We start from the raw sequence: 19,150 nt of genomic DNA, 5'->3' as shown, positions 1-19,150 counted from the left end.
ATTATCGAATTACATCAATTTTCCAATTGGGTATTAAGATTTTCATCAAATTTTGTCCAACATTAGTCCAATTTGTTGGTTTGGGATGGTTGTGAAATATTCAAGTTTCTAGTTGGGATATGAAAAATTAGTTGGATTTGGTTATAAATGGTCAAATTTTCATCAATTTGAAAAGAATATTTAATAGGGATTATTAAGAAATATCTCTACTATGAGAACCAATTTTGTTGTATTCAACCAATTTTATTGTATTCAAATTATTTATTTGTTTGATCCAAAATTTAACATTATAACTCTCGAATTATGTGAGGTCCATTCTAGTGTATCAAGATTATGTAACTGTTTAGACCAAATGCCCTTGGTTACACCTAGACTATGGAATTTTGGTAGGGGTTTATGACCCTTCCAAAACGCTACATTAGACATTATTTTGTGAATTAAAGAAATTTAGATAATTGTATTGAGAAATGATGATTTCTAGGAGTTGGCTATATCATGCGTCACTTCAATAGAATCAAACTTCGACTCAGAGTATTTGGGCCATTTGCGGTTGTATGTTGCACAAACTTATTTAAGAAGAACAAAGCAAGATTTCGAACTAATTTGTTATCTATTAGAAAAAGATATTTATATGACACCAGAGCAGGCAATATAGTTTGGTCTTATCGACGAAATCAACATAGAAGGACTGGGTTACTTTGAGTTCTCATACCACTAACACTTGCACCCACATGAGGTTCAAGGGACACACCGATAAGAAAGTAAAGGTAAATATAAATGTATTTTAATATTATATAATTAGTTATATTATGCATTACTAAAACATACTTGTTATTTTTTTCCTCTTTTGGTAGTATAATTGTAGCATAATAATAATAACAACAATAATAATAAAATATAATATATAATTGTTAATATTGTAGTAATATGACAAGAAAAATTATAATATTTCAAAAATACTTCTAAAATTATTATTATAAAATTTATTGGTAACAATCTAAAAAATTTAATGTTTAATAATATTATGGTTTCATGTGGATGTTTGTTGTTTTTAACAGAAATAAATAGTCTTATAGTATTTTCTCTTAAATTGGTGGAGTTATGTATAAAAGACATAATTGTTCATATTAATGACTCATGTAAACTAAATTGAAAAAAAATTCATAAAACTATTAATGTAAAAATTTAACCAATCAAATGATTCGACTAAACTATTACAGAACACTCCGTAATAAATACATTTAAAAAATCTAAACCAATAAAATATGAAAGAAAATAAATAATAAATAAAGACTACATCTAAGCATAGGATTCTAATTAAGTATGTAACGTTTATTTCCAAAGTACATATAACCTAACACCCCTCATAAAATTGGATGTATGTTTCCCATCCTAATCGGCGAGATGTGCATAGATAGTGCAATGAATTGCAAAATAAATCAACCAATAAAAAATTTGTAAATATCTTCTCTTTTGCTAAAGAGATCAGCAATAGAAAAAAAGGAACAATTAGCAGCAAAAAACTAGAACAACTAATAGTTTGACAGTGTGAGACAACTTTTTTAATCGTGAGCTTTCTCGTTCGGAAGCCTATCAGCTAATAAAAGTACACTTTGACTTGTGGTGAAGACCATCCCTTGGTGGCCTAGTCACTCTCACTTATAACTATTATTATTTAGACATATTTCATTCATGTTTATTGTTAGAAATGAGTATACATGGGATACATGGGATTTCTTGATTAGACTATGTTTTGATGATGAATTACATATGTAATCTTAACTAAGCCTATAATATATCCATGATTGGAAGGTTAATTAAGTGTTTAGGTGGCTAATAAAAAAATATTTTTGTTTAAATGCTCTAATATTTAAGATGAGTTAGGTTATGCTATGATCAATATTAATCAAGTGAAAATTAAATGAATGAGTATGCTTTTTTGTACTTCAAATTCATGAGAAACATAGAATCAAATAAATGATTAATTGTTAGCATAATGTTTCATTAAGTTTTTGGATGCAATTGATTAATGATCACGTGTACAATTGTGTGTTGTTAAAGTATGTTGCTTTGGCTATAATTATTACATGAATATATTAACACTTAATCAATATTGTAGATTGATTCCATGGTCAATAGAATGAAGGTCTTTGAGGAACATTAATGTGATTAGATACATGTAATACTGAACTATAGTCTATTTGGAGGAACTATAGTTTTAATGTAATGCAATTATTTTAATGTTATTTGAGAAATGTTTTTTTTGAAATTATGTTGGGTCCTAAGATCACTAGGATTATTTTCTATGGTTGTGGTGGCATTCTAGTTAGTATCTTCAAATTTGGCTTTTTGAAGATTTTAAAGGGTTGTAAAAAGTTATTTTATGTGTTTTTATACTTTTTGGAGCCATAGGGTAGGCACCTATAGGTTAGTTACCTTCTTGACTCATAATATTGGACTTAGGCCAATATGTGACCCCTCTTAATGGCCCATTGAGAGGACTGATGAATTTAGTGTTTGGAGGTTGGGATAGTTGACAATGTCATATCTCACTCTTATTCTCTAAATTTCATTTAGATTGGAAAGACTTTGTATTTTCTTCCTTAGTGGACCCACTTGAATACTCCTCATAGTTTCTTATCTTTTGGGTGCAAATTGCATTGACACCACCTATTCCAACAATCAGGTTGTGAGTTTCTCATCTCTAGGATGGGCAAATATCTTGTGTAAATTAGCAAGTATTTAAAGGGAATCATGGGAACCATAGCGAAAATTTTCACATGTTCAAACCTCTCTAAAATATTAGATGTAAACAACAAAAAATTTGTCATATTCTATTTGATTGATTGTTAAACACCATCATATGTTAATACCTAAACTATGCCTACCCAAAGAGATGCGTAATATGACATGATGATGTGATCAATTTGACAAATCCCTACATTGTCCAAAATATTAAATGCTCAATTAGCCTCTCTAAACACGTGTGATAGAAAAATCATCAAATAACTCCAAATAGGACCAAATTGTATCAACCCAAGACTATAGCCTCCAACTTAGGACTTTCCTTTTCTTAATCACACTAATACATATCAAAGAATCCCCTTCTATATCAATATCTTTCATCCTTTTCTTTTGATGTAGCTACAAACTCGTGGACAATGCCTTCATTTTGGCCTCATTATTAAAGGAGATACTCGATTTTTTTGATAGAGCCCATACAAGCACACCATTTTTATTCCTAATAAAACAATAAACACTACAAGCCCTCCTATTACCTTTAGAGGCTCCATTGAAATTAAGCTTAAGTCGACCACTTGGAGAAAAATCCATTTGGTAAATTTCCTAATAGAATCATCGGTGATAGGACAATCCTAAGGGGAATGTATGAGACCCCCCCATCTCTTCATTATAGTGTCATCTCAATTGGCGAAGGAAATATTCCTTTTATCCTTTATTTTCTAATTTAAGACTTCCATAACACTAACCTTGATATTCAAAAGGAGTTGTTCTATTAAGAATTTTGAGTCATTAAATATCCTCTTGTTTTGCTCTTTCTAAATCTACAACAATGTAAGAAAAGGGGAGGAGATCCAAAGCCTAGCCCAAAGAGCATTCTAACGCAAACAAGGTCAACCACACAGGAACTCCTTGATATCACCCTATCAGAGCCTATGCCAATTGAGCATGTTTTAAGGTCAATCCCAACATGTAGAGGCAAATAAATAGTTGAGAAGAAGGTGTTTGGTATTCTCTTCATGTCTTTTGCATGGAGGGCATCTATTAGGACCAAAATTCTCTACAATGTGCAATCGATTGCTAGTCAATATTTTTTTATGAAAGACTATCCAAGTAAAAGTACCAACCATTGTAATACCTCATTGAGTGTTTGTTGTTGCAATGGGGTGGTGGGTTGGTGCATGTTGCTGACACTAGCAAGCTTCCATATGTAGGTGCCTTTAGGAAAACCGTGATAAGCATCAACTCTTGTGTATGAGAAATGGTTTTTGGAACTATTTAGTAGAGGCCAAAGCTAGTTTGACCTAATCCAGAACCGTGGAGGTTAACATATTATCTATCAATGTACATAATTCACTATTATGTTTGGAATGGTATACACTATAATAATAATGGATGTACGGTATTCTAAGTAGTATGTTGCAGAAATTCCAAAGGAATGATGTGATAATGTCATACATAAACCTAATTGCATACTCACAAATGTATTATTAGGCTACCTAAATTTCCTTACTATGTTAAAAAAATCCTAAAGAGTAAGGGTTTAGATGCATAATGGTAGAGAGACCTAGGCATGTGATTACATGCTACTAAATGCTGTTATTTTGACTATTGTTTTTTATGATGATATGGATGGTTTGTTGTTCACTAAACCAACACTTTTTATAGAAGATACACTCTGTGGCCTTAGTTAGGCTTTAGTCTGATAAAGTGTTCTCTCAAATCTTCAAATTGATCAAAATGATAAGTCTCAAGTCATGTATAATTTGTTTGTATTTATTTGTATTCTCATACTTGGATATGATTAAATACAAGGAATTGGTATAGTTTTGTGACACATTTCACAAATCCTTGTCAAAATATATGGAAATTTATCTAGTAGGCATCATTTAGAGATTATTATTATGTATCTCAAGTTTATGTCATAAAAGGAAACCCACCTGTAACTCAAGTTTATGTCATAAAAGGGAACCCACCTTGGTTTTGTAGAGCCTGAAGTATAGAGGAAAACAAGTATAAACGAGTTTCTTATTTGTTGGTCAATCCTTCAATATCCTTAAGCATCTTAAGAAGTTCACTGAAATATAGGTTTAGGATCTAACAATACCTTTGCAACACCTCATCAAGTGTTTGTTGTTGCAATGGGGTTGGTGGGTTGGTGCATGTTACTAGCACTGACAAGCTTCCCTATGTAGGTGCCTTTGGGAAAACCATGGTAAGAATTAACTCTAATATATGAGATGATTTTCGATACTATTAAGTAGAAGCCAAAGCTAGTTTGAGCTATGATCCAAACCCATGGAGGTTGAAATATTGTCTATCAATGTATATGATTCACTATTATTTTTGGAATGGTATACACTTCATGGATGTATGATATTCTAAGTAGTATGTTGTAGAAATTCCAAAGGAATGATGTGATAATGCCATATATAAAACTAATTGCATACTCACAAATGTATTATTAAGTTGCCTAATTTTCCTTACCATGTTAAAACCATCCTAGAGAGTAAGGGTTTAGATGCACAATGGTAGAGAGACCTAGGCATGCGATTACATGCTACTAGATGTTGTTATTTTAACTATTATTTTTAATGATGATAAGGATGGTTTTTTGTTCACTAAGCCAACAGTTTTTATGGAAGATACACTCACATTCTTCCTCCTTATTTGTCACTAAATCAAAGGCTAAATAACAAATGGAAATGTAAGTGAGCAAAGAAAAAAGATGGAGAAGGTTGAGTGCTTAAATTTGGAGATCAAAACTGAGGATACTGCTCAAATTTTGGGTTGGAAAGTTTCATACTTCAAATTGCTTGTTGGTAACATGTTGAGCTGTATGATGGTGTAGTTGGCTAAATATCCTTTTGGTCAACACAATGAAAGTTTGAAGCAGATTTTTGGAACCATTTGTGGGTTAAAAGAAAATAGAAAGAAGCTATTTTAGGCTTTAGCCTTCAAAACAATGTTGTTGTGGATTCCATGAGACATATCATTTTACTCAATATATGAAAAATTAGATGTTTGTTAGCCTTTTCAAAGCATAATGTTCATTAGGAAGCTGAAATATTAATGTTTTACTTTGATATCATATTTCAAACCATGTTCTTGTATTCTCAAGTGCAGGGGTCCCCAAAGAAAATGTGAGGATGAACAACCACTTATATGAGACACAGTTTTAACTGTTGTAGCTCTATGAAAAAGATACCTTATGCTCAAACAATTGCAACATATGCTAATGTTTAGAATCTAAGATAGTTGTTTTGTAATGTGGTTTCTGATTTGTATGGTGGCTCTTGGGGTATTTTCTTCTTACCCAGACCTATTATGGATTGTATTGGATTGTTGACAATACTATGACTAATTTTATTTGTTTGACAACCTACTATTTACCTATTTCTATGTATTTTTTCTTACATTGTTTCAATATAAAATTAACCAACTTAATTTCCCATTGATTCATAAAAACAAACAAAAAATAATTAAATAAACAAATGACTTAATGTCTTAGATATATTTGAAATATGTCTAGAACCACTTTTCACAACCATTTCTAAAATAAATACACTTTTTATTTAAATTCTTACAATTTGTTTTTAATTAAAAAGCAGCGAAAACCGAGGGCTGACCCGAAAGAAACAGACAAACCATTACCAGCACCTGCTACTATTGGATAACCCGAGATTGACACCAATCTCGTCCAACAAGCACCATAACCAGCAGTAAACCATCATAATGTCATTACTATAACAACTGTTAAAAGTAGCAATATTACCATGGAAACAAACGTTCCAGCAATAAAAACTAATTCTTACAATTTGTTTTACCCAACAAATCTAGAAGGATAATTTCTAAACAATGGCAAAATTCTAAAATCTCAATTATGTGCATTGCACATAAACAAAATATAAAACATTAGCTCACATCTTCATGGTTTTGTGGATCCTCCATGAGAGGGTAAAAATGGTCTTTAACAAGCTACGTGGCTTCCATTGAGTTGGACATGACCCGCGGTCAGCTCGATCTTTCCTAGTCTACGATCATTTTGGTCAATTGGAAAGTTTAGCCTTTCTGAGTGATCATTTCGTAAATTTTTTTATCCATTCAATCAAAAACAGGGTAGGCCTAAATCAGAAACGACTATAAAAGACGTACAGAAACGACATACTTTCCTCGTGCAACGCATGCGTTCTCTTTAGCCTAGACCGGATAATTATCATCACAAATATTACAGAGTTACATAGATAATTTTGTCCATAAAGATCATAATTCCAAACTCTTTTGTTCTCTCAAGATTGTCGTAAATGTCGAAAATGTCCGCGTGAATTCTATAGGATCGAAGGTTTTGAACTTCAAAACAAGCAAAATAAAACATAATTAAATCATTTATTCACAAATTCCATTGTACCCGTCTGAGTACGATTCTGCTAACTTGTTTACTCCATTTAAGGGTAACCCATCATTCAACTAAATTCATTAATTCATCAGGAAATTTAAGTTTCTCCGCGCACCTGGATTTTATCCTTTTTCTCATTTGGGTAGTCATGTAGCTACCCTAATGCTATTAAGCATGCTGGATGGAGTAGAGGGATTCTGAACTCATGATTTCAACGGAAGGATCGTGTACTGATTAGTTAGCCTGATTGAGCAACTAACTCCAGGTTTGAAGGGGATGGGGGCTAAGACTATGTTAGGCGTTTATTGGTGGGTGGTGGTGATTTTGATGGTGCAGTTCTCATTGGGTGCTAGTCTGTGTGGGTTTGAGGTTCAGCATCAAAACAAGCTCTATAAGTTCAGGTTGACATCACCATTAAAGAATTATCCTCATGGAGTGTTAAGCGAAGATGGGTAAGTTTAAGTTTTCCACCACTTCATTTCTATATTATTGTATCTTAATAAACTATTCTTGATTGTGACTATTATTGTTTGATATCGAATACTCATTTAAGCATCAACATGATAAAATAGCATTGTGAAATTAGTTGATCATACGGCAAGCCTTTTTTGAAGCTGATGAATCACCTAGCGCCAAATTGATGTATCCATGGCATTAGGGCTACATTATTTTTGAAAGTGGATGGAAATTGCTTAAAAAGTTGCAAGGCTTAGTGCCGATCCTGCAATATTTTCCTACGACATGTATTTGGAACATGAATGTGCAATAATTACCCATTGACAATTGGCGCCTTCGGGCTACCCTTTGAACCGAGAATCCAGTCAACTCGGTAAAGAGGCGCTCTTGCCCGGCTTGCAGGGGTGAGAATCTTGGGATTATACTGCTTGTGGCCTGTGGTGATAACTCCTGCCATTATGTGTAATCTCTAGTTCATTGAATAATATGGCATCTGGAAACTAGAGCAAACCTTCAGTCAGTGAAGTTTTCCGCAGTGACGCATAAAACTCAGGTGATCTAATAAGCACAGATTAACTTCTAATCTCTAGTTCATTGAATAATCTGGCATCTGAAAACTAGTGCAAACCTTCAGTCAGTGAAGTTTTCCGCAGCGACGCATAAAACTCAGGTGTTCTAATAAGCACAGATTAACTTCTGAACCTTGATCCTCACTAGGTTGAAACCAACAATAAATCAAATCAAGGCAGTTCTGCTTTGTCAAAACATCAATCGTAAACCTTTGTAGAATTTGAAGCTGGATTAAATGTTCGAGACGTCCTTTGATTTCCTCTCTAAGATGTTTATCCTGAATTTTCTTCCGTAAATGATATCTTCTATATGAATATTCATTATAGTTTTGATGAGCGGCGCCTTTAGGTGTAATGATTGACGGGTAATTTCAAGGGTTCATCAGTGACTGTTTTTGATCTGTAATAACTAGCTTTTTCAGAGGATGGTGGGTTGGAAGAGGATGACAGTGGGAAAGAACCATTGAGAGCTTCACAATAATGCACAATTGAATAGCAAATGTTCTTGACATATACATCATTAAAGCCTTGAGTACAAGCCAGGAACCATGCCATTTTGGGAACTTCGTGGTTTGAAAAGGATCGCAATAAACAAAATCTTTTCAGAGCTATATAACAATACATAAGTGAATAGAACAATCTCTTCACATTTATGTTAGTTAAATTCTGAGTACAAGTCAGAAGCTATGTCAGGTGGGAGGCTGTTCTACATTTGTACTTTCATATACCAAATTTTGTCTTGAATTCTACCATTTTTAATTCAAATATTCGGTTGTGGATGCCACAGGGCTAAGCTGGGAAATATGAAATGCTGCACCAATTTAGTCATCTTTTAGGCAACATGAAATTACACAAAAAATCTTTTATCAAATATTTTAGATTCAAGATTGTTGGTTGTTAGTTGCATGTATTCCCTCCTGGTTTCAAGTTTGCATTCCAATATCGAGTTTCTTCCTTGTCAGGAATGCATACCCAAAGTTAAAACTGTTAAACTTATGCACATTGTGACCTTCATTTTTCATGTTGCTGATTACAACTCTTTCAATTTAATGCATGCTTGCCAAGATTTACATTGGGCTGAGCTGACTGCTTCTTGGTTAGAGTCTAGACTATGCCTTTGTCAATTAAGTTCCTAGTGTTGATTTTAGTCTTTTAGATTAATTCAATACTTAGAAAATAGGAATTTAACTTAATTTCCAGATTATATGAATTGCTGTTAGTACTTAGGAATTTCCAGAATTAAGTAAAAGTTAAGAAATGAACAAAATGAACACACAACACACAAGTACCCTGGGAAAACCTCCTAGGAAGAAAAACCCAGCAAGAAAGATCCTCAGATCTGAGTATGCCTTAAATACAATATTCTGATTACAACACTTATCTCCGATTGCTGTCCAAACAGCAAGTTGCCAAGGTAATGTAGAGTGATGCCCTAGTTGTAGATGATCAAGACATCCACCAGCAGAAGATAACTTCGATAGGCTGAAGCAGCATGTAGCTAAATGTTCTTGCAGTTCACCAAGGAGCAGATTCGCCAAGTGTAGGAGGGCAGATCACATTTAGGAGCAGAGCAGATCGCATTGTATGTGTGATACATAGAACGTGTTTACTTCATTTGATGAACTCTTATATATATCTTCCTCTAGGTATAAACCTCTAAAGTCGGCTTAGCATAAAATAACCTTTTATTTTATTTATTATTATTCCTTAGCATGTTTTTATAAAGCCACATCAAGTGGCGTGAGGATAGGGTCTGCCCTATTTTATGTTGGCGTGAGAGAGAGGGCTGAGAGAGAGGGCCCAGCCCTTGGTGGACTCCAATGTTGCCTTAGGCAATTGGAATCCGCATTCTACCTAGTTACAATCAACACCTAGTAACAGAACTTGTTATAAGAAGAATATGTACTAGTAAATCTTGGCAAGCATGCATTAAATTGAAAGAGTTGTAATCTACTATGCCTTTGTCAATAAATGTTAGGTTCCTAGTAACGGAACTTGTTAGAAGAAGAATATGTACTAGTAAATACCACCAAATGGAAAATTATAGGGTTTGCAGTTGGTTTGCTTTACAGTCAACTCCTATATTGAACTGTGAAGAATAATGAATTTTTGATAGCAGAGAAGAATGAATATTACTGGACATTTGATATTTCATTATCACTACCAAAAAATAAATTCAAGATAAAATATGTGTTATCTATTTTTTCTTTTTAAAATGTGTTTTTGCTAAATATCTTTTGGCAATTGATATTGCATTTAAATATCCTCACATGACAAAGAGGGAATATTATTATGTTAATTACTTTTGAAATATCAATTTCCAAAAATCTGATCCAAAGGGGTGTGATGCCCAATCCTCAACTAAGAAATAAAAAATTCAAAACTAAACCTGATACCCTACTGGTTTGCAAGAACTCTGTCCACCATGACAAACCGACCCAGAGGGGCTACAATGAGTGCATCCAAGCTGTTTCTTCAAATCGAAGAAGGAATGCAAAGCAGAATTGGCGAGTTAGCCATTGGTGTGTACCATACATGCACTGAGAAGATGCACATGTAAACAAAAACATAACAAATAAATGGGAGGACAGCACACTCAAAAGATAGATTACACATACAAGTCTAATGTAGGCGAAAATTCTATAAAAAAATATCTTTAAGAGGAGCTCATATTGATTTTAAAATAGATGAATTACATAGGGCAACTTCTCACAAAATAAGTAGTTTTTCAAACAAACCACCTTCATAAATGCATTAACAAGATCCAACGATTCTACTAGTAGTTTCTTTGTAATATGCTGCCCTGTTTTGCCTTGAGCTTTTTTGTTTTGTTTTTGGTTTGAGTTTTGCAATTGTTTTGAATGATATCCAAAGTGCAGAAAATATAAATGCTTGCAACAATTAAACAACTCAGGAAAACGACAATATACAGAAACCCACAAGGCTAAAATATTCCAGATTTAATTTCTGATTTGATAATACAATATTTTTGAAAAATATGAACAACCTAGTTCATAAAATAGCATTACAAACGTATTTCAAACATACCCAGAAAATGCAGCAATGAAATAGACTGAATTGGTATTGAAATCAGCTAATTGGCACTTGTAGTTTGGATGCCAATCTTCAATAACTTCTCCAAAGGTCATGAAATGGATAGAAATGGTAGTGCATACCCCAAACGACTCCAAAAAGCAATGGAGACCTCTTCAAATGCCAAGCACCACCTTCCTCTATGCTCACGCCACTCCCCAGGGTGTATGGCCAACAAATAAAGGGAATAAACTTGCAAATGATTCTTTAAATCTGCTCTTTCTAGACTGTAAATACAACTGAAATTGTTCATGTTGAAGCTCACTTGTGATCTGAATAATCCTCCAGATTTGATCTTTCACCAATGTAGAAGATGTTCCTTGCAAGGGTTTTCGTCCTCCCAAAGCCTAAGTTGAACCAAATCCAACTCAAAAAACCATGTAGGGTTTTCTTAGAAAGAAATATTAAAAATAATAAACTCAACATATCAAATGAGCTCTCAATTCCCCTTTTTATTATTTTATAGGCCTTTTAGGGAACTTTCCAGAAACTCCCTTTTGATATCACTTTATTAATTTATTAAGCCTTTCAACTCTAAAAATGATTTAATTTACCTTTTAAACATTTATGACACTTAAAGTCACTTTTAAGCGTCTCAACATTAAAAACCTTTTGTTCTCTTTCCAACGAGCTATAAAAACCTTCTGTTCTTTTTCCAACAAGCTATAACATTGAGGTGCCCGACAAATTATTTTAATGAAAATGACAACCTTAGTGAAATTAATTAAATATAGTTCAATAATACACCCAATTAGGACAATGGTAAAAATGCATCGGAATTGAAATCTGAATGTGTAGGAGTGATCCCAATGATGAAAAATAATAAATGAACCCAATTGGGTGACTTACTAAAAATAGATGCTCCTACTAAGAATCTTGGAGCCCAAACCAGAAGCTGGAAATAACATCTGAAAGCATCATATGACTCCACTAAATCATCTGAGCTCACTGATAACATCAAATCATCTCTCTGAATAAGCTGACACAAATACAGAAAGTCAGTGACAACTGCATTTGTAGAGAACCTGAAAATGGGGATGTTATAGGCACAAGCCACCTATGTAACCATCTTGACCAGATCTCTAGTTGGTGAGACTCCTATGAAAGCTTTCTCCACAAGTGTATTGCAATTGTGTTGTTTACTGAATAATACATTTGAGCTGCTTTGGAGTGTAGAGTTTTCTTTCAAAAAGGTTTTCTCCATGTACAATTGTGTTATGGTATATTCAATACTGCGTATTTTATATTTATGTGCTTCTTCTTTTTGTAATTGTTAAAAAAATCGAATTTTGTACAAGGCTCTCCTTAGAATTTTGTGTAGGAAGTGTTTTTGTGTACCTTTCTTCCTTTTTAATGATGTCTTTTAGAATCTTAGCCATTGCGATTTGTTATGCTACCTAAAAATATCTTATTGTACCTCAAGCTTGAGGTTGAGCTCCTTTCAAACTCAACAGTTTATTAGCTCCAAACACAAGATTTGAGAGAAGAAGATTCTTGCTTCCTTTCCAATGAAATATGCCCTTTTTGAAAAGACAGAAAACATCTCTCTTTGAACCCTTTGTTCTTGGACAATGAAATTGGCCTCTTATGACCCTCAAAGCCATTCTGCCACTGTTGGGATTTGTTTTGCTACCTAAAAATATCTTATTGTACCTCAAGCTTGAGGTTGAGCCCCTTTCAAACCCAACGGTACTTTATTAGCTCCCGACACAAGATTTGAGAGAAGAAGATTCTCGCTTCCTTTCCAATGAAATATACCCTTTTAAAAAGAGAGAAAACATTTCTCTTTGAACCCTTTGTTCTTGGATAATGAAATTGGCCTGTTATGACCCTCAAAGCCATTCTGCCACCATTTACAAAGGAGAAGCCACTGGTTTTGGAACCCTCCAACCTTATCTCTATCTTCTTGAAACCTAGAGACCCTGAAAGTCTTCATTGCTCTGTTCATCCAACTTATGGTGTGATTTTAATCCATAGCTTCTCAAAATTTAGTTTTGTAAATACAATAGAGCTCATTGTATTTGTGTTAAATTTGTCATTTACTTAGTTTTCTTGGCTACTGAAGGGATTGGTAGTTAAGAATAATCTTACAAGCATTTTATTTTCAATTAAAGAACTTTTTGATGAGAGTTGCAACCAAAAACTTATTGACTTTTTATGTTTTTGATTTTAAATATTATCCTCCCATGACATAATCATAGACCGATAGTGATTTTCAATTTAGCTGCTTGTGTTTTCTTTTCCCTATGATGAATCACAAAGTGATACTTGTGCTTTGTTTTTCGTCTATTAATTGATCTCTATATGGTGTGAAATGTGATGCAGGTTTTATAAAATTTCTCAAAATAATTCAGAATCAGGCAGTGAAACTAAAATTTGGTTCCAGGTCTGTACTACTGATTTCTTTTTTGATTTGGCTATTAAAAGCTTCTTTGGCAGTTTTCACATTTCTCTTTAATGTGCTTCCAATTGGACAATAGTAGAAACTATACTTGGAATGCAAAATCAGGTACTTGAATTAGCTGATGCCTATTGCATAGAAAATTTCCTAACAAAATCAAACTTCTGGTGTATGTTCAGCTTTGTGAGCAAATGGTCTTCAACCATGATCCACCTAAGTGTATAAGCTGTCAGGTGATCTTAACCTTCTGCAATGATATTGCTTATATTAATGTAGCACACTTATTCTTCGTTATGATCTGCTTAATTTTTGGAGACAATCAAATTTCAATACATTTTTGAAGTACACCTACCCTGTAATTACTAATATTTTTATAATATATGTTGTGTACCTTAATAGAAGAGTTCTTTTCTTTATTTCCTCATTTTAGTTAAAGAACTAGGTTATATCAGAGCCTTGCTGCAAATATGTACTATGTTTTTTAAAGAACACATTTAAAACAAATGAAAACAATTTATATGACCTAATTCATTTAATATTTTAAAAATAGATTTGTAGAAGAATGAAAACAAAATAAGAGAGTTCATTTGTAAACTAAAAATGCAGGAAAAGAAACAATTTTTGTTTTTCTCTTTTCCAAAAGTCTTACTCTATGATCTCGTTCATAGTGAATGGATTGTTGCATGTGTAAAAATAGCAATCCAACCATTTTGAAACCTTTGCTGGTCAATTTTCAACTTAATTCCTGTGATGGCAATTTTTAATGAAATTTGAGCAAGAGTGGATGGTCTTTGTGTTTTGCAGATAGCAGCAAAAATCTTTTGGGGAAAAAATCGATAAACCAAAAGTATAAGATTTAATAAAAAAATCTGGTATCAAACATAAAAAATGGGGAAAAAAATCAGATTTAAAATAAAAATAAAAATGTAGAAAAAGAGACAAAAACTTCTTGTTTTTGAAATTTAAAGGCATTGCAATTGCATAGAGATACAAAGAGCGAATAAAATTGAAAGTTTAACCCATGAATTGTCGAATATAAATTTTTGTTGTTTATGTCCATATCACTGATTACATTGCAAACTACATGCATAAATAATAACTAGGCACAAACAGTTTTCAAAATTATAATCATAATCTAGTCTGAATAATAGTACCATTTGAATCCTTGACAATATGATACTTCATCATTGATCAATGGTAGCATGATAGTGATAAAGATAATTGTATAAGTTGGCAGTTTTGGCCTATATTCCCAAGCTCCCTCATTGTAATCAAGTCTTTTTTGTGTCAAGGGATCCCAATAACTAGTGGGGGTTTTGGAAGTGGAGACTTCAATGGGGTTGAGGGATAGTTCCCCTCATGAGGGTTTGGGAGCAACACCTTAACATGGTCAAAGCATAGTGTCCTTCGTGGGGGACTGGGGCAATCCTCCCATTGCGTTCCTTGCTGTGATATAAGGCGGGGTTGATGTAATGTCCCCATTTTCGTGATTAGAGTTTGAGGGATTAGCCTATTATTTTGACTCTTGTAGGCTAACATGTTTGGATAGAGAGTCTCAGTGGCAGTTCCACTTCTTTAGTTCAGTCTCAGGTTCAGTTCCAAGGCCTTTGCAGTCAGTGTGTGGACTTAGTTGAGGAAGTCAATCTGGCAGTTGTGTTATCTTTAGTCAGGGCACTTGGACACATGGGGGTTATTCGGTGTTGACTCCAGCTTTAGACGACACGTCAAAAGACTAAATATTTAGGGAGATATTAATATTTTAGTTGTTAAGTTATTTTTTTTTTTGATAGGTAATAGGCCGTAGCCGCAATATTTTGAATTATTATTATTATTATTATTATTATGTTTGATTAGATTTGACCCAAGACCTTCCTCATTCTATGGAAGGCCAAGAGTCACAGCGTAGAATTCCACTTTAGATGTCCCTATTAGGAATTGAACTTGGGTCTCCATAGTGAGAACCCAGTGTTTTAACCAGTTAAGCTCAATCCCTTGGACTTTAGTTGTTAAGTTATTAAATTAACTTATATGGATATTTTAAAGTCATAAAGTGACTTTATTAAAATTAAAAGCCACTTAATTATTATAAAGTGATTTTTATTAAATCACTTAAGTGAACTTGGATGCCCAAAAACAAATTAAACTATGGAGAGTAAATTAAATACATTTAAATGACTTTGGGTGTACTTTCTTGGGAAATGTGCCATTTGGAGTTATTATAAAGTTATATTATTAACTTTATTAAAAAGTGGGCCACTTAAATAATATAAGTGAATATCATAAGGGTACGTTTAAGTGGGGAATTAATTCAAATGTTGCATAAAGTATATTAAATACATTTAAAATGTATTTAACTCCCTTGAAGAGGAAATCACACTTTTTTGGAGAATTATGCCTTTTTGGGTTTATAAAGGCAAATCAAGCAATTCAACCTCTATTATTGATTATTGATTATTTGACATTGCTTGTTATTTTGCTCTATGAAATTCTTTGACAAGGGTTTCAAAGGTTTGGTCATTGGAGAACGAAAATTCTTCGTGGATCTGTGATTGTGAGGCTGTGGAAGATCAACTGAATTATTGCAATTGTGAAGGCCTCATTCAGGAGTCTTATTGTGCTTCAATAAAGATTCTTTTATCCAGATATTGCAGATTTTTCAATAAGGAAAGGGCAAATCAGGTTAGACTCCCCTTTTAACAACATACTTCATTTCAATAAGCAGTTGTACAATTCAGGCTTGGCACGTGGGGCCCAAGAAAGGAGGTCCCGGAGGGCTGAAATGCCTTCCTTCTTGCATTTTGGTTGCACAATTTCCTACGCCTAGCACATATAGGGTATTCCATCACTTTTCTAGCTTGAAGAAATAATTTCCTGGACTTGTACACCTATTTTGGTCAGTTTCCCAGTTCTGGCTGGCAAACTCCGGAATTCTTTATTTAAAATAAGCTGAGGACCTACGGGTATGTTTTATGTATTAGTTTCATTTGCAGCAGTTATCTAATTCATAATATAGATTCAATTGCCCTATATTTGGTATCTATTCAGTTTTATGAGCAATTCTTGCCTGGTGCACTTGTTATTTTTTTTTTCAAAATTGTTCAAAACCCTTGAAAAATCCAAAAACAAATCAGCAATAGTATTTTGGGAGATTTAGAACCAACAGGGTGCTTACAGTGGTATCAGAGCTTTGATCCTGCCTTCTTGGAGGGTTAGGAGTTCTTAGGCATCAACATCTGTTTGAGCCTCACAGGTTTTACACACGCAGGTGGCTTGGTTTATAGGGAAACCAGGAACAATTTGAAGAGATACCATTTGGATTCATGGAGCTCTCATAGTTGATTTTTGAGTAACCAACACTCATAAGTTCTAGTTATGGGTTACTACAGTGTTGTAGGGAAATCCAAGGAAGAGATTGAACATGATGCCATCAAGTTGAGGGAAAGATGTGAACGGGAAGCTCTTCGATTCTTTGAGGGCTATCAGAGTTTTCCAGGTAAATTTAAAGGACAATATTCTCTTCATGATTATTTGAACTTGTTTGTCACTTGGAGGCCTGAAGAGATTGGGTTGATAAAGCATATTAGGAGGGTGTATAAGGAGAAAATTTCATCTAAAAGGACACAATTCAATCATGGGCACAGTGTGAGCAGGTATGGTAGAACTACTAAATCAACTTATGAGGATGGTTCTACATCTAAACTCAATGACCAGGTTATAGGAACTCCCATAATGAGCAAGAATGAAATGAGAAGACAAGGTCTATGCTTCCCTTGCAAAGGTTGTTGGGAGCCTAACCACCAATGCACGGTTAATGAGATAAAGGATCTTGATGAAGACCTCAGATGCATTGAAGAGGAAGCCATGAAGGCGGTAGATTTGGAGATGCACTTGTTGCATGTAGATGAATGGATTCATGAGTCACATCATTTGGAAGGACAAAGAGGATCCAATGATGAAGCAAATGAGATTATGGAGACTTATACACATGCTGATTTACATTGCAGCCAAACTATTGAGCTTAATCATGACGTAGATGTGTAGTAAATGACGAAAATATTGCAGAAGGATCTACCAATGTTGGCACGCGAGTTGGAAGTGTCAAAGATGAGGAATGTGCAAAGGATACAAGCTCTAACAGTTCTGATTTTTGTAGCAGCAGTCGCAATTCTTTGCACTATCATGAGGTAACAGCCATTCCACGTGTGGAAGAGGGTTGTATGAAGATTCCTAGCAATGACACTCAAGATTTGGGTGTTAAAAATGATTTATGCGTTAAAAATTCAAGTCACAACGAGTCTGATTTTGTATATCAGACCTTGGAAGATGTGAACAAGACACAGGTCATGTGTGATGGATGGTTGCAAAGAGCTAAAAAGGCAAGGTTATTGGCTGCCCAAGCGAAACAGCGTTTGCAAGAAATCGAAGAACGTTGCAACCAGCTAGATCAAGCAAAGAAGCAAGGGGGGTCACACCTTAGATCTCTAATTCTTCCAAGGGAAGAACATATTAAAGTTGAGCATGCAAAGGAGGAGCTTCTTGAGGTAAGCAAGCATGAAGAATATGCAATTATGTGTGAACAAGAGAAGAGGTATGATTCAAAATTTTTTATTGGTACACATAACTTGCATCTTGACACCCATGAGTTATCTTTGGTCGAGAGGCCATTAAATGCTCAAGCCTTAGAGATGTGTGACCACGTTGAATACACACTTAGTGGATCAGCCACTAATGTCATTGCTACACATGACGCTGGGAAAGAGTTAGATCATTTCCTCGTCATGCGAGAGCAGCATGGGGATGATACTCTATCATCCTATGTACCTGTTGGTATCCTTAGCATCCCCTCAGGTCGGTCTTGCAGTTTTGAGGGTGCTGTTTGGTTTCACATCAACAACATAAGAGGGGAGATTACATGTTATTCAGCACCTATGGGGGGGATTCAGCACATCCAGGACAATTTTGCGAAGGGTGGAGATTGTTGTTGTGTTGTGGGTACTCTCAGTTATTCCTATCTCCACAGAGAAGATGGATGTGTGTATTGTTTAGATTGGGACTTGGGTGTTGACAAGGTTGGCACTATGGTTTGGATGGGTCCCATTGGTTGGCTTCACCACTTCTGGCATGGTGAAGTTGAGATCAGATTCGAGTAGTGGAGGTCTGGGAGTGGTTCTCATGGTAGACTTCCTTACTGGCTATGGGATCCAGGGATTGTTCCAGCTGGTGGATTGCTTCTTCCTTCTGTTGGGGTTGACTTAGTTGCACTATACAATGGTATCGTGTTGATGCCACATCGTTTGGAGGGAGTACTCTACAGAGTGATTTGGGATCTTGGCATTCAGCCGGGCATTGAGTATAGAGTTTGGGATTCTTTGGGTACATCGAGATTCCAGACAGGGTTTACAGTTGAGCATTGCAGCATGTTCACTGTGTTGAGAGTATACCGGTTCATCCTTGGCCTTCTTGAACATGTTTTGATTTTGATGCACTATTCTTGTG

General features: G+C 34.5%; 1 protein-coding gene across 1 annotated transcript in view; it reads left to right on the top strand.

The window, feature by feature from the left end:
* The first annotated feature begins 6,776 nt into the window (after positions 1-6,776).
* The window catches only part of LOC131035837 (uncharacterized), a 206,029-nt gene continuing 193,655 nt past the window's right edge, over positions 6,777-19,150 (top strand). Inside the window, exons 1-3 of the mRNA XM_059207631.1 lie at positions 6,777-7,587; positions 13,579-13,639; positions 13,834-13,887. Coding sequence (XP_059063614.1) covers positions 7,412-7,587; positions 13,579-13,639; positions 13,834-13,887 — 291 coding nt within the window. The 5' untranslated portion in view covers positions 6,777-7,411. The remainder of the gene's footprint in view (positions 7,588-13,578; positions 13,640-13,833; positions 13,888-19,150) is intronic.

This window comes from Cryptomeria japonica, chromosome 7, assembly GCF_030272615.1.
Source record: "Cryptomeria japonica chromosome 7, Sugi_1.0, whole genome shotgun sequence".
Classification (NCBI taxonomy): domain Eukaryota; kingdom Viridiplantae; phylum Streptophyta; class Pinopsida; order Cupressales; family Cupressaceae; genus Cryptomeria; species Cryptomeria japonica.
Note: the sequence above shows the minus strand (reverse complement) of the source record. Positions and strands in the feature narration are given on the sequence as shown.